Source organism: Staurois parvus, unplaced genomic scaffold (genome assembly GCF_062004578.1).
Source record: "Staurois parvus isolate SC_StPar_1 unplaced genomic scaffold, SC_StPar_1.0 ptg000094l, whole genome shotgun sequence".
Taxonomy (NCBI): Eukaryota; Metazoa; Chordata; class Amphibia; order Anura; family Ranidae; genus Staurois; species Staurois parvus.
In genome coordinates this window covers 2,295,225-2,310,091 of record NW_028317890.1, presented here as the reverse complement: position 1 = coordinate 2,310,091, position 14,867 = coordinate 2,295,225, and the positions used below count along the sequence as shown (strand labels likewise).

The 14,867-nt window shown below is 43.0% G+C and overlaps 1 protein-coding gene across 2 annotated transcripts in view; it reads right to left on the bottom strand.

Annotated features, from left to right (window-relative positions):
• NUDT13 (nudix hydrolase 13) overlaps window positions 1–14,867 on the bottom strand; it is a 73,811-nt gene that overhangs the window by 34,158 nt on the left and 24,786 nt on the right. For both annotated transcript variants that reach the window (XR_016311797.1, XM_089670740.1), the window contains exons 3-4: window positions 8,834–8,973; window positions 4,493–4,600 (exon numbers count right to left, since the gene is read on the bottom strand). Coding sequence is in view for 1 of the 2 variants with exons in the window: in XM_089670740.1 (XP_089526866.1) it covers window positions 4,493–4,600; window positions 8,834–8,973 (248 nt within the window). In the remaining variant the exon portion in view is untranslated. The remainder of the gene's footprint in view (window positions 1–4,492; window positions 4,601–8,833; window positions 8,974–14,867) is intronic.

Here is a 14,867-nt window from a genome sequence, read left to right as displayed (position 1 = left end):
AAAAGGCTGGCAGGGCAATGCAGAAGCATCACTACGAGCACATCCACACCCCCTGTCCAGCCCAGAAGAAGCCCCCACCCACAGCACAATAAGCAGGCGGCAGCCTGTGCGTGCTGGGCGCCGTCAGAATGGACTGCAACAAGTGGAGACCCCTAGTTGCAGGAAGACATAATGATACAATGGTTATCCTCATAAATTATTATAAAACAAATGCACAATAGGGACACAAAATTGCAGGATACTTCAAAATTCCACCAATTTAGAGTTAGCAGAAATTGAAGCCTATTAGCTATCCAAAAAGACAGTCCACAACAGGGCTTTTTTTAATCACCTTACATTATACAATAATATAGAATAGAATAGACCTTATAAATCAAAAAACAACAAACAAAGGGCATCTTTGTAAACTTGTAAACATGTAAAATGTTGAAAAAATTGCTATGTATTTTGATTGTGTACGAATATATTGTAATGAACAATCTTTTAATACAAGAAAATTATTTTTATGATGAGAACGGAATAAAGAGTATTGTACTTTAATATATGGTGTTTCTGCCTTGAAAGTCCCATTTATATGGGGGAATCTATTTAGTGACACTGCTGTCATAGCGTGTTTATATGCTATGAATACTGATGCCCAACAGCTAAGCTTTTGAAACATAATTTGTATATTTTTTGCACGGTGGACTTTAAAGCTGAATTTCAGGGAAAGGAGAAACACTCCCTTGCAGTGGTGATACCCCTTCACTGCAAGGGTTAAACATTTGTTTCAGTCTAGGGGCCCACAAAAGCAGTTTTACTTACCCATACCTCCATTCCCTTAACTCCCTGTATGCTGTAAGACCGATCCAAAAGGTTCTTGCAGTACATGTCCTCTGACATCATCAAGTCCAATGCAGAGCCTATAGCCCCACACGGGATGTAAGGACACCAAGGGATAGCCCACTGCCACAGTGTAGGGTAGCAGAGGAAAGTCTATTTGTTTTTTGCACCCCTCACCCCCACCCCAAGACCTAAACGAGCATTTATCCCTGCCATGCTGGGGCAGCCTAATTGCAAGGGAGCATTTACTTGCTGCCCACAGATGGGCTTTAGAAACCTTTCTACTGTATGAATTTAAATGCTGCATGGAGGCTTTTGACATCAGAAAAAGCATTATCATCTGACACAGAAAAATTATATCATCACCCCAATTTTTTTTTATTAAAGCCGATCTCCAGGTTGTAGACAAAATCTACAGTGGGTTCCCTCTGGCATTGAAAGAGTTAAATGCTCATTTTGTCTAGGGGTTTATTGTTTGCCCTATGGCTCGGTCCAGGAGGCTCCAGCACTGCTCTCCTCCACCCGAACCTCCAGTCTGTGGACGGGGCTGTAGGCAGTCCCTCAGCGTCATCACATACAATGCAGGGCTATTGACCCTGCATTATACGTGGAGGAGTTGTGCTCTTGTGGCAGCAGCGCTGGGTAGGCCGCATGGATTAAGTGAGCCTGCTGGAGCCAGGAATTTAGTACAACACCTTATCGCTTTAACCCTAGACTAATCAAGCATTTAACCTTTGCATTGTGGTTGGGGGTCATTGTGGTTGGGGGTTTAGCCTGGGTTCACACTGATGCGGTGCAGAATTCACAGCAGCTTCTGTGTGAATTCTGCACTGCATCACAGTCGCACCCCATTCATGCGAACCGCTGCGGGTGTGTATGTTAACAACACCCCGAAATTGGTTCGCAAAATGCGGTGCGATGTGCAGAATCGGATCGCATGGGTGTGAATACCCATGCGATCCCATTCTACTGCGGACCAAAAAAAGTGTCCTGCACCTTTTTGCTGCGGATGTGGTGCAATTTGAGCCATACAAAATGTATGGCTCAAATCACACCGCACAGAATTTGCATGTGATTTGCACAGGAATGAGGTGTGGTTCCTGTGCGACTCACATGCGATATGCCGCTTAATGTAACATAGCAATAATGTACAAACTAAAAACAAACGTTTGTTCACTGTACTTAGTGAAAACCAAACCAAATAAATATGAATAAACAAATATCACTCAGCTGCACTCAAAACATCAAACATACATAAACAAAAAGTAAACAATTTGTTGTACTACATATAAATAAAAAGACACAATGTAAAACTCTTTGTCAATATCCTTCCCATGATAATGAAAGTCAACTATATCATGATAATTAAATTAAATCAATATGTCCAAATATACATGTTCCCAAGTGATGAATAGTGTACACTTTATAATTCATCCAGAGATTCCACCACCACCAAATACAGCCTCTTACCAAGTATATAGACCCTAGGATATAGGTGATCTATTAGAGCAGGAATACTGTGTATGCAACAATCCAAATCCTTCACCTCCAAATGCTTTATATCATGGCTCCCTTCCTCTGATCCTTCCAGGGACTCAGATACAAACAAAGGAAATGTATTAGGTATACATTCAAATCTATTCACAAAAGATCAATAAAAACTCACATGTAACCAGGGGTGGACTGACCATTTGGAAACTCGGGCACTGCCCGAGGGCCCGGGGTCAGTAGGGGGCCCCATGAGATGCCCCTGGTACCTTTTTCATAGGCTTTTTTGAGTTTGGGCAAGGACACAGGGGCCCCATGATTCCCTATTGCCCGGGGGCCCCATGAGTTGTCAGTCCGCCCCTGCATGTAACAGACACTGCTGGTGCCGGCCCCAGCTGGCAGCTATGGCGTCAGCACAAAACTCTCCTCCTCCCGTAGGGGCGAAGGTGCTGATGGACACAAGGAATCACTGGATGAATTATAAAGTGGACACTATTCATCACTGGGGAACATATATATTTGGACATATTGATTTAATTTAAAGTGGTTGTAAAGGCTCGAGGTTTTTTACCTTGCATAGAATTCATGAAGGTAAAAAAACCTGTGTGCAGCATCCCCCCAGACCCCCCTAATACTCACCTAAGCCCCCTCTCGATCCAGCAATGTGCACTGGAGGCTATCCCGGGACTCCCTCGAGCCACTGACTCCCACTGCTGTCAATCACAGCCAGTCAGCCAATGAGAAGAGAGACTGGGCAGGGACGAGCCGCAGCTCCGTGTGTGAATGGACACATGGAGCAGCGCGTGCCCCCAAAGCAAGCTGCTTTCTGTGGGGGCACCCAACAGGAGGGGCCAGGAGAGCCTGCAGGTGACCCTAGAAGAGGAGGATCCAGGCTGCTCTGTGCAAAACCACTGCACACAGCAGGGGAGTTTAACATGTTTGTTATTTTTTGTTTAAAAAAAATATTTTTTTTTATTAATACTACTCTTATTGAATCCAATTATAAAACACTTCTTCACTGGTACCTAGTTCCTACACGTATTGCTAAAATGTATCCACCTGTGTCACCTAATTGCTTTCGACACTGCGGACAAGAGGGCACTATGCTCCACATATGGTGGAAATGTCCAGTGGTTCATAGATTTTGGATCCGAATATTTAACTTTATTTATTCGGTAATGGGAATTAATATTCATAGATCACCAGAAGTAGCCATATTTCATCTGTTGCCCACTGATATTCCCAAGAAATCAGTTCAATTCTTTATCTTTTGTTGGCAGTACGAATTGCTATAGCTAGATGTTGGAGACAATCATCAATTCCGCTAGACTTGGTCAAACAGAAACTTAATTGGATTATGATAAATGATAAACTTACTAGTATCGTTAAAAATAATACTTCTAAATTTGAGGTTACATGGGAAACATGGATTAGGTATATTGCTAATATTTAATGGTCCTATGGCTGGCCCTCTTATCTTCTTCTCTTCTCTCTTTTCTTTCCTTCCTCCTTCTTTCTTTCTTCTGTTTTTTTCTCTCGTTATATTCTTTATCCTCTTCGACTCTTTCTGTTTAATTTTTTCGGTCTCCTTATTTTTGTTAGATGGCTATATGAAACTGCCCATGTTTACTGACCCATGGAATATGTGCTACCCTACTGCTGTGTTTTCTTGTTTACAACATCATTGGTTGATGTATTCTTATGTGCCTATATATTCCATGAATCTGTTTGTTCACCACAACTCACCATGTAGGTGGGATATGTTTCCTATTTTTCTGTAGTATACTACTTTCTACAGTTTTTCAATAAAAATATTGAAATATAAAACAAAAAAAAGCCATTAGAATCACTTTAATTATCAAGCTATAGTTCACTTTCATTATCACGGGAAGGATATTGAAAACGTTTTACATTGTGTCTTTTTGTTTATACACTGCGCAACAAATTGTTTACTTTTGTTTACAGCAATAATGTAACTGGAGTTCTTATACATTTGTATTATATTACCTACACAATAAACCTATGCTGTAAAAAAAATTGTTCTTATTTCTTATTTATAACAGTTGAGAAAAATAGAAAATGCAATGCAAAAGATACATTGATAGGTTGTAAATGTCAAGTGAAATTTTTCTATCTGCATTTCCCAGCAAAATGTAATAAAAGAGCAACAATATTCACTTACCTAGGTCTAGTGCAAATTCTGCAGTGCATGATTCTGAGCAACCAACCAGAACCGACTCCTCTAAGGTCAACTTGTCTTTTCCGTGCTGGCTGAGGGTTTTCATTAACTCTATAAATCAAAAAGTGTCTATTATAATATTATTATAAAATGTGGCCCATGCAGCACTTGATAATGTCACACTAGAACATAGTGTGGGAAACCTGTGATCTGTAGGGGATGTCAATGTTAAGTTATCAACACCCCCCAAATGCAGCTTACAAACGCAGTGCATTTGCCTGCACTGGACTGCATGGTATAATGTACCATGCAATCCGGTTGCAGCACATTTCCAAAAGCAGTTCATGTAGTGCATGGCGATTTGAGACCATTCAAAATAAATAGGCTCAAATCGCACCACAGTGGATCGCATGTGAATCGAACAGGAATGCACTGCGCATTCCTGTACGATTCATAGCGTGACATGGGACTTACAGTATATCTAAAGGGAATTTTTACTTTTGTAGTTTTTGATAGAGTGGTCAGGGATTAGAACCCCAGTCAGTTTTTATCTGAGATTAGCCCTCTCTATTTCAGGACACTGTTTACCATTATGATCAAGAGAAAAAAAAATCCCATATTTTGGGTTGACACCATAACAGTAATAGAGGGGAAATCTTCCAAAGGGGACACTAGTTCTGGGACACATGGCGAAAAAGCTCCTTTACTCTATCCAAAATGAAAAAAAGGGTCACATGATCAGAGGTCTGAGCTTGGAGTAGGTTACTAATTTACAATCATCAATTGCCAAAGCCTGCAGTTCCTTCTGTGAAAAAGGTCTGAATTGGGAAAAAGTATCACTACTCCAATGTACTGTAGAGACAGCGGCCTAGGGGACAAATGCCTCCAAATCTTGCAGTCCAGTCCACCAATCAACTTTTCTAACAATGGTTCAATGCTGTCTACTGCAGAGTTGAGGGTTCATACCAGGGGTCTTGAACTAAAATGAATGGAGGTCCAGCTAGTATAGTTATTATCTGGCAGGGGTCCATATCTCATGTGTGCACTATAACACACATCAGTCCTCAGTCCCCCTTCACATCACAAATCCTCTTAATATCACCCCCCCCTCTTTACATCAGTGTCTACAGTCTCCGTTTGCATCACTGTCCTTAGCCCCTTTCACATCACAAATCCTCCTAATATCACAGTCCCCCCTTTACATCAATGTCCACAGATCCCCTTTTCATTAAAGACACCCTTCACATCACAGTCCATTTCCCCTTTACATCACAACCCCCTCTTTAAAGCAGTCCCACTCAGATCCCTTTCTCATTAAATTGCCTCTTTACATTGCATTCCTCTTCAAGTCATAGAGCCCATTTACACATCACAGTGCCCCTTTCATTTGAAGCCTCCCCTGCACAGTCCTACCAGGGCAAAGGCACTTATCAACCTGGCAGTCCTCTCCTGGGTCTCCCGCCCCGGCTGCCACTATCATCTTCACAGCAAGCGGCGGTGCAAGGTGCTGCAGATCTGAATGGAGTGAGGGAGTTGCTCAATTTATTATGTTAACAAGCAGACTCCTGCTCTCTGTGCAGATCTACAGCACATCCGACACCTGCTCTCCATGCAGATCTGCAGTTCATCTGACACCTGCTTTCTATGCAGATCTGCAACACATCCGACACCTGTTCTTTCTGCAGATTTGCAGCATATCCAACACCTGCTCTCTGTGCAGATCTGCAGCACATCCGACACCTGCTCTCTGTGCAGATCTGCAGCACATCCGACACCTGCTCTCCGTGCAGGTCTGCAGCACATCTGACACCTGCTCTCTGTGCAGATCTACAGCACATCCGACACCTGCTCTCCATGCAGATCTGCAGCTCATCTGACACCTGCTTTCTATGCAGATCTGCAACACATCCGACACCTGTTCTCTCTGCAGATCTGCTGCACATCCAACGCCTGTTCTCTCTGCAGATCTGCAGCACATCTGACACCTGCTTTCCATGCAGATCTGCAGCACTTCCGACTCCTGTTCTCTCTGCAGATCTGCAGCATGACCGACACCTGCTCTCTCTGCAGATCTGCAGCACATCCGATACCTGTTCTCTCTGCAGGTCTGCAACACATCCAACACCTTCTCTATGTGCAGATCTGCAGCACATCCAACACCTGCTCTCTGTGCAGATTTGCAGCACATCCGACACCTGCTCTCTGTGCAGATTTGCAGCACATCCGATACCTGCTCTCTGTGCAGATTTGCAGCACATCCGACACCTGCTCTCTGTGCAGATTTGCAGCACATCCGACACCTGCTCTCTGTGCAGATTTGCAGCACATCCGACACCTGCTCTCTGTGCAGATTTGCAGCACATCCGACACCTGCTCTCTGTGCAGATTTGCAGCACATCCGACACCTGCTCTCTGTGCAGATTTGCAGCCCATCTGACACCTGCTCTCTCTGCAGATTTGCACCACCTCCCAGAACCCATATGGCTCTGAATACAAGTACCACACGGTACAACATCCAGCCTGCAGCGTATTTCGGTCTGTCATAAATTTTTAAAGGCTGCAGGCAGTGGGGCTGGAGTATGGGCAACACATATCTGGTCATACTTCTCTTGTGGGTCATAGAGGTGCACTTACTTTTGCTCTCCCATGACCCAGAGTCACTTCAGGCTCTGGAAAGATGCCCACCATATTATTATTATTATTCAGGATTTATATAGCTCCAACAGTTTGCGCAGCGCTTTACAATGTAAGGGAGACAGTACAATTACAATAAATTTCAGTACAGAAGGAATGTGAGAGCCCTGCTCGTCGAGCTTACAATCTAAAGGAAGGTGGAGGTGATACAAAAGGTGATACCTGCGGGGGATGATCTGGTGGAGGTGATTCAAGTACAGTTCTTAGGTGGAGGTGGGGTAGGCTTCCCTGAAGAAGTGCGTTTTCAAAGATCGCCTAAAGGCAGACAGGGTGGGGGCTGACATGCTGTGGTAGGGAGTTACAGAGGATGGGAGAGGCTCTGGAGAAGTCCTGGAGGTGAGCGTGGGAGGAGGTGATGAGGGAGCTAGAGAGGAGGATATCATGGGAGGAGCGGAGTGGGTGATTTGGGCGGTATCTGTGGATGAGGTTGGTGATGTAGCTAGGGGCAGTGTTATGGATGGCTTTGTAAGCCGTGGTTAGTATTTTGAATTTTATACGTTGGGTTAGTGGAAGCCAGTGAAGAGATTGGCAGAGAGGGGCAGCAGTCGCTGATTGGTTGGTAAGGTGTACGAGTCTAGCGGCAGCAGTCATAATAGACTGAAGGGGGGATAGCCTGTGTAACGGTAGACCAGTAAGGAGGGAGTTGCAGTAATTGAGGCGGGATAAAACCAGGGCGTGGATAAGTTGTTTTGTGGTGTCATTGGTCAGGAAGGGGCGGATTTTGGAAATGTTCCGGCGGTTGAGGCGGCAGGATTTAGCCAGTGAGTGGATGTGGGGCCCAAAGAAGAGGTCAGAGTCTAGGATTACGCCTAGCACCCTGGCATGAGGGGAAGGACCAATGGTTGTGCTGTTGATCTTAATGGTAAAGTCATGAGTTGGGGACCGGGGAGGAGGAAATATTACAAGCTCAGTTTTTTTTTTGGGGATATTGTCGGGATCCACCGATACTCACAGTTGGTTCCACCTCTCAGCGCACAACTGAGAGCCAAAGGCAGCTGCGCCCATCACTTCCCCAGCCCAGCACTCCAGTGAGCATTGGACAAGCAGAGTAGGGAGTGGTGACAGACAGTTACTGCTCTGCACTCTCAGCAGTCATGTAATCACTCAGTTCCCCATCTTAGTGCTGACATGGGGAAGCTGCAGCATCATACCAATGCTGCAGCATAGAGTGAAGTATATATGTTTTTTTTTTCTTTACCTCAAAGTAATGTTTTTTAAGCGTGCCCACAGCAAGCCAAACTGTCTTTCGCCCACCCCTTTCAAACACTGGATATCAGTTCTTTTAATCATGGAGGCTCAGCATCACATATGAGTGGTACCTAAGGTAGTCTGCATGCAAATGTAGCTTGCCTAGGAAAGCCCACTCCTCCAGACTGACATCAACCCATGGAGGCATTTTATATTTGCATAACTCCTCCTAAATGTCATAACTCTTGCCTAAACCTCTTACCAGTTGTGATCTGCTTGCACTGCATAGAGAAAGACAGAGACCCAGTGATAACATCACTGGATTCTAAATAAGGTAAGTAATGAAAGTTTATATTTAAAAATTGAATTTGTATATTGTTCATAGGAGATAGAATGAACCAAGGATGGAAAAATATATTATTGTTACATATTGCATCAATTAGGAAACAAGATCATATTTACCTGAACAACTTAATACTGGTGCATAATACGTATTGTCAGACTTCCGTACAAGAGGTGAAAAATTGTGGAACAGATAAAATGATCCTGATTTTAATGCCTGGCGACAAATATCATCATTTTCCTTCAATTCAAACAGGAAGCTGTGGATGAATATAAGCAGAATATTAAGCAATATATTTGCGCAGAACACGGAAAAGCAAGAAGAACTATTATGTTTTATTTTTTGTTTGCACAGTGGGTGTATCCACAGAGAATAACAGCACAGTAAATGGGTTTCTCCTTGGGAATTGAAGTGGCATTCTGCTTTAGCTGTTCTATGTCATGATGAGTAATATTTAACAATCTTATTAGATTGGGTATGTCACTTTTTTTTAATGCATGCAGGTGGGCTTGCTAATCTGCCTACCACCACTAACAAGATGCTTACACCTTCTGATTTAAATGCCTTTATACCTGAATGTACAAGATGTAAGGTCAGCTTTTCATATGTAGAATAAACGTATAAAAAATAAGTACAGTTTATTCTTACTGAACACATCATGTGAGCTATTATTGTAGAATGTATGTACTTTAAAGGAATGGATTTTTAATCCTTGTCTCTTTGCAGATACCCTGTCTCTGACTCATACCTTGGAAAGAACCATACAAAGGGAGAAGGTAAGAAAGAGAGGGACGTGTTGTCATTTCCACTGATTATACAACTTAAACTATTGAGCATTAGAAACAATCGGCTTTTTACAACAGAGGAGGTATGGAAATGAATAAAAGGGGCCTAAAGCTCTGGAAAGAAGAATATCACTGTTCAACAGGTAAAAAGTTTTGGGCATAAAATTAGCTAATCTTACATAATTTTGGGGTGCTGAAAACGAAAATGACCCTAAAAAATGTTGATTGGCTCTAGTTTCCATGATATATTCACCCATCTAATGACGTAAGCCATTCAAAATTATGATGCAACTTCAGCTGCATATTGCGCAATTGATACTGGTGACCAATAGAAAGTTGCATGTATACTGAGATGATGCAATATTAGCCTTTAATTGCATCACTTCACTGCATAAAAGCTGCAGTATCTGTAGCTGATTGTAGTTCGACAGCGTCTTTACATTTCGTTTTATGCTTATATAGGCTACTCAGTAATGCCTCGAACTTGTGTGAATAAAGCAGATAATTTCTGCTATATCTGCGGTGAAATAACTTTTATCTCACAAAAAAGGAGGATAACAGGAATGATTAAGAAAGCCTACAACTTGTATTTTGGCTGCAAGATAGGAGACCAGGACAAGAGCTGGGCACCACATATATGCTGCATTTCTTGTGGGACGGCACTGGAGCAATGGTTGAATGGAAAAAAGGCATCTATGCCTTTCGCTGTGCCAATGATTTGGAGAGAGCCAACAGATCATGTTAGTAATTGTTACTTTTGTATGGTGCCTCCAACAAAAGGGCTAAATAGGAAGAAAAAGTTATCTGTGCACTATCCAAATATTCCATCGGCAATACGTCCAGTTCCTCAGGGAGAGGGGCTACCAATTCCTAAAGCACCAGAATCCTTCGTAGTTGAGTCAAGTGAGGAAGAACCTGAAGCGTGTAGTCATCAACCGTCAACCTCACATGACCCAGACTTTCTTCCATCCACACCCACTGAACCACACCTCATTACACAAGTGGAATTGAGCGATCTTATCAGAGACCTGGATCTTCCGAAGAACAAGGCAGAGCTTTTGGGGTCAAGACTACAACAGTGGAATCTCCTAGCAAGTGACGTTCGTACGTCTTTCTACCGTCATCGTCAGAAAGATCTGATCCCATTCTTCGTCCAGGAAGGTGATATTGCTGTATGTAACAACGTTCATGGTTTAATCTCAGCCATCGGCGTATGCTATGATCCCGATGAGTGGAGGCTGTTCATTGATGCTTCCAAGGCGAGTCTTAAAGCTGTTTTGCTCCATAATGGCAATCAGCTGCCGTCAGTTCCAGTTGCTTACGCAGTTTCAATGAAAGAAACGTATGAAAACTTGAAAGAGCTTTTAAGGTGCATCAACTATGATGAACATCAATGGTCGATTTGTGGTGACCTGAAGGTGATTGCTATCCTACTTGGACTTCAAGGTGGATATATTAAGTACTGCTGCTTCCTCTGTGAGTGGGACAGTCGTGCGAGAGAAATGCACTATGCCAAAAGAGACTGGCCATTACGCCAGTCATTGCAGCCTGGAGAAAAAAATGTTAACTATCCAGCACTTGTAGACAGCAATAAGATCTTATTACCTCCATTACACATCAAGTTGGGATTAATGAAAAACTTTGTTAAGGCAATGGACAAGAATAAAGCAGGTTTCAAGTACCTGATTAGCAAATTTCCAGCACTTAGTGCTGCAAAAATAAATGAAGGAGTCTTTGTTGGGCCACAGATTCGTAAACTTATTCATGATGATGAGTTTCTTTCTCTGTTGCGTGGAAAGGAAAAGGCTGCCTGGACAGCATTTGTATCAGTGACATCAAATTTTCTTGGAAACAATAAAACACCAGACTACAAGAAAGTGGTAGAAAAACTCATCCAGACTTATAGAAATCTGGGTTGCAACATGTCTCTAAAAATTCATTTTCTACATTCGCATCTGGATTTTTTCCCACCAAACTGTGGAGCAGTGAGTGATGAACACGGAGAGCGCTTCAATCAAGACATTGCAGCTATGGAAAGAAGATATCAAGGTAAATGGAGCCCATCAATGCTTGCTGACTATTGCTGGACAGTTGTAAGAGATAGCCCTTTCCTCGAATACAAGAGAAAAGCCAAGAGAAGCAAAACCGACACAAACTGAAGACAAAACTAGTGAGAATCCTAAGTATTAAAATGATTCAACTTAGCTTATGGCTATAATTTTTCTTGGTAATCCTATGCAATATATTATGCCATTTAGGCTTTGTTATGTAGTCAATATCACTTGCTTTATATTTGTGGAAAGACATCTATCTATATAATTATTGTGCATTATGTAGTCATTACGCCTATAGTAGAAAACTTTCCGTTTACAGAAAAACTAGAGCCAATTGACAAATTTCATTGTTATATTTGAACTCAGAATGTGAAATTCATTAAGAAATGGATCCTTTTGTTTCCAAACCTGGCAAAAAATAAAAATTTGTTGAACAGTGATACATAATATTCATATTAAATATTTCCATATAAAAAATGTCTTTAAAAATTGTGTTTCTAGTCTTGACCATAATAAAAAAAAGAATATTTGTACAAAACATTTATACCACCCTCTCATTTTTTAAGCTTTTTTCCATTTTGTGCTATTTAATTAAAAATGTATATTTGTAGGTTAGCCATTGTATTCAGCTCTCAGAGACTTAAAGAGTAACTTTTTTTAAGAAAAAAAATAACCCTCCTGGGTGATCAATGTACATTGCAGGAATTTAACAAACGTTGTAACAGTTTCATACCTTTAGTTGCTGTGAAGAAAAGGCTCTTTGTTTCACCAGACTGATTGCATACTCATTCTGTAATTTAGTCATTTCCCAGTTGGGGTTAATAAAGTATTCTGAATCTGAATCCAAACAGGAGGATCTGGTTAATTATAATCAGCTGATGCACTTTCTGTGCTCTAAGGCCTGGTTCACACCATTGCGTTTAGTGCTTTTTGCTTTTTTTAGGCTTACAGTCCAATACACATGGTTTCCCTATGGGACATTGTAATGCAATGCTGGACACAATAACCAAAAGCAAGTCATATACACACAATACACAGGTAGTCACTCATACAATACACAGGTGTGTTTCGCCAGCACTTACACCATTATTCTAAGCACATCATAGCATTCACTCGGCTCTCCAAGAAATAACATACCGTATTTGCTGGCGTATAAGACGACTGGGCGTATAAGACGACCCCCCTACTTTTCCTGCTAAAATGTAGTGTTTGGGCTATACTCGCCGTATAAGACTACCCCTCTTCCAATGCACACCAGTGGGAGGAATAGTGCCCCATCATTGATGTCAGTGGGAGGAATAGTGCCCCATCATTGATGTCAGTGGGAGGAATAGTGCCCCATCATTGATGTCAGTGGGAGGAATAGTGCCCCATCATTGATGTCAGTGGGAGGAATAGTGCCCCATCATTGATGTCAGTGGGAGGAATAGTGCCCCATCATTGGTATCAGTGGACGGAATAGTGCCCCATCATTGGTATCAGTGGGGGGAATAGGTGCCCCATCATTGGTATCAGTGGCAGGAATGGTGCCCCATCATTGGCATCAGTGGGAGGAATAGTGCCCCATCATTGGTATCAGTGGGAGGAATAGTGCCCCATCATTGGTATCAGTGGGGGGAATAGGTGCCCCATCATTGGTATCAGTGGGGGGAATAGGTGCCCCATCATTGGTATCAGTGGCAGGAATAGTGCCCCATCATTGGTGTCAGTGGGAGGAATGGTGTCCCATCATTGGTGTCAGTGAGGGGTGGAATAGTGCCCCATCATTGGTGTCAGTGGGGGGAGGAATAGTGCCCCATCGTTGGTGTCAGTGGGGGGGGGAATAGTGCCCCATCGTTGGTGTCAGTGGGGGGAAGGAATAGTGCCCCATCGTTGGTGTCAGTGGGAGGAATAGTGCCCCATCGTTGGTATCAGTGGGAGGCATAGTGCCCCATCATTGGTATCAGTGACACCAATGATGGGGCACTATTCCTCCCACTGACACTTGCTGACCCTGTTCTAGTACGGTGCTGCTGCAGCCAGCATATGTGGTTGCAGCAGCACCTCTACACAGAGCACTTACCTGCTGCTCCGGCACTCAATTTTCGCGGGGCCGCTCGGCTCCGCCCCCTCGCCGGTGATTGGCCGCCTGTGTGCCTTTCCTGAGCTACAGTTATGGCGGCCAATCACCGGTGAGGAGGCGGAGCCGCGCAGCCGCACGAACATCCAGTGGCCGAACTGAAGGAGACGCCGCGCTTCCTGGACCGGATCGTCGTGGGACTGGATCCAGGTAAGAGACGTCAGCCCCTGCAAACCCCTGTACCTAATGCCGCAGCCCCCCCTAACATGTGTACCGGCGTATAAGACGACCCCCGACTTTTGAGAAGATTTTCAAGGGTCAAAAAGTCGTCTTATACGCCGGCAAATACGGTAATCCAATTGCAGTATTCCTGCACTGTCAACACCTCCACTTTTATTATCACACGACACACAGGAGGATATATCTTATAATCATCACAATCTGCATAATAACACACACCAATAATAATGTGAGCATTACAGCATGAAATAGACACATCTTTTGACAGCGTCACAGCATAGAATTAATACATTACCAAAGCTATGGGAAGACGGGAAGGAACAGACCCCATCGTAACCATAATGCACTGGGGGTCGTGGAGAAGCCTTAAACATGACCAACTGATGAGCCCATATACCCTTTATGAATAAGTCAGGTGACGAAACATGTCAAAGGGAAGTGATGTCAAGACGTATTGAGTAACAGGAAGTTGCCGGTCGGCCATCTGGGATCCTGGAAATTCCATTCAGAGACACAGGAGGAGTGTTCCTGAGGATCTATGGAGGGTCTGTTCGTAATTTTAATATGATGTGACATTTATGCAATAAAATTTATGTGGTATTGAAGAACTTCCTATTGCTGTTTGTGGTGGCATTATCCGGAGTCATTGAGAACATGACCGGATGAGTTTTTACATGAACTTTATCAGTATAAGCTGCTCAGCTTTGGAGGGAATCTATATGGTAATGGAGGAGGAATTTCCCACTTGCTAAGTTTGAAAAGCCATTTTTGGATTGGGACTTACATGCTTGTTATATCCATGTTCTGGTAAGGTGTTTTATCCATACACTTAGAAGTGGACACGTGTTTACATGGTTTGCACACTGCATGAGAGTGTTTATAGCAGTTTGCACAGCTCACATTATACTCACCTGCATGAGTCCCCACGTGTGGTTTAGTGTGATTCACATGCGTTTTGCAGTGATGTTGATATTACCTTATGCGTTTTTTGGTATCACACTATGTGAGTTCTCTC